Source organism: Cyprinodon variegatus, unplaced genomic scaffold, assembly GCF_000732505.1.
Source record: "Cyprinodon variegatus isolate N-32 unplaced genomic scaffold, C_variegatus-1.0 Scaffold1954, whole genome shotgun sequence".
In the NCBI taxonomy this organism is placed as follows: domain Eukaryota; kingdom Metazoa; phylum Chordata; class Actinopteri; order Cyprinodontiformes; family Cyprinodontidae; genus Cyprinodon; species Cyprinodon variegatus.
This window is the reverse complement of record NW_015152407.1, coordinates 60,672-61,905: the sequence shown is the minus strand read 5'-3', so window position 1 is coordinate 61,905 and position 1,234 is coordinate 60,672. Positions and strand designations below refer to the sequence as shown.

At 46.4% G+C, this 1,234-nt stretch overlaps 1 protein-coding gene across 1 annotated transcript in view; it reads right to left on the bottom strand.

Moving 5' to 3' along the window:
• Window positions 1–357: 357 nt before the first annotated feature.
• LOC107104923 overlaps window positions 358–1,234 on the bottom strand; it is a gene marked incomplete at its 3' end in the record, with an annotated part of 36,509 nt that continues 35,632 nt past the window's right edge. The window contains exons 6-7 of the mRNA XM_015405041.1: window positions 511–576; window positions 358–459 (exon numbers count right to left, since the gene is read on the bottom strand). Coding sequence (XP_015260527.1) covers window positions 358–459; window positions 511–576 — 168 coding nt within the window. The remainder of the gene's footprint in view (window positions 460–510; window positions 577–1,234) is intronic.

Below are 1,234 nucleotides of genomic sequence, written 5' to 3'. Positions count from 1 at the left end.
ATTTTGGAATCTGCGGGTCCTTGTGCTTCTGTAGAAGGTCATGAGGATGGGTGGGGGTTCTCATCCTCTACAGGAAGTACAAGAGCTTCTATGCCCTTTTGACCAGTGAGGTGGTGTTTACAGTCCAGTTGAGGGTGTCTGTTATTTGCACCCCAAGGAATTTGGTGCTGCTGACCACCTCTACAGCTGAGCTGTTGATGAGCAGTGGACTGTTGTTAGGCTGGTTCTTCCTGAAGTCGACAATGATATCCTTCCTTTTTCCACATTCAGAATCAGGCTGTTATCTCTCCACCAATTCACCAGCTGCTCCACCTCCTCTCTGTAGTCCTGGTCATTATCGTCTCTGATGAGGCCCACCACCATGGCGTCGTCAGCGAACTTCATGATGTGATTAGTTGTGAAGCTGAGGATGCAATCATGTGTCATCAGAGTGAACGGCAGGGGGTTCAGGATGCAGCCCTGATGGGAGCGTGTGCTTAGGGTGATGATATCAGAGGTGTTCTGTCCGACCTGGACTGACTGAGGTCTGTCGGAAGAGATGGCGTCCTCGGTGGAGCGGTTCCATCGGTAGGCGAACTGGAACGGGTAGAATTTTTGGAGGAGACTCGAGACGATGTGTTGTTTAACCAACCTTTCGAATTACTGTACTTCATCATGATGGGAGTCAGTGCGACAGGCCAGTAGTCATTGAGGGAGGTGACCTGAGGCCTCTTTGGGAGCGGAATGATGGTGGCAGACTTAAAGCATGCAGGCGCTACAAATCAGTCCATTGAGGTGTTGGAAATGTCTGTGAGAACACCAGCCAGCGGATCTGCACACTCCTTGTACATCCACCCAAGTATGTTATCGGGGCCTGGGGTCTTTCTTGGCTTGACTCTCCTCAGAGTTTTCCTGACTTTAGCTATAATTTAACAATTTGTGCAATTTTGTGCTAAAAGCCCTAAGAAGAAAAGGCGACGATGTATTTGGACAAAGATATGGCTGTGCAAACGTGGCCACTACAGTCTGTCAATTTTAGAGAAAGAAGTTCATTTAAAGCTTAAAACAGACTTATCCCTTGACTCTGCCGCTCATTGCTGCCCTGCATTTTCTCTTCTTAGTAAATTTATTTATTTTTTTAAACAAATTATTGTTAAGCTTTATCGGCTTGTTCTATTAAAACCCTGCCCAAAGTTACTGCGGTTTGTTATTCAATAAATCTACCACTTGGCTACCACAAATACACATAACAATG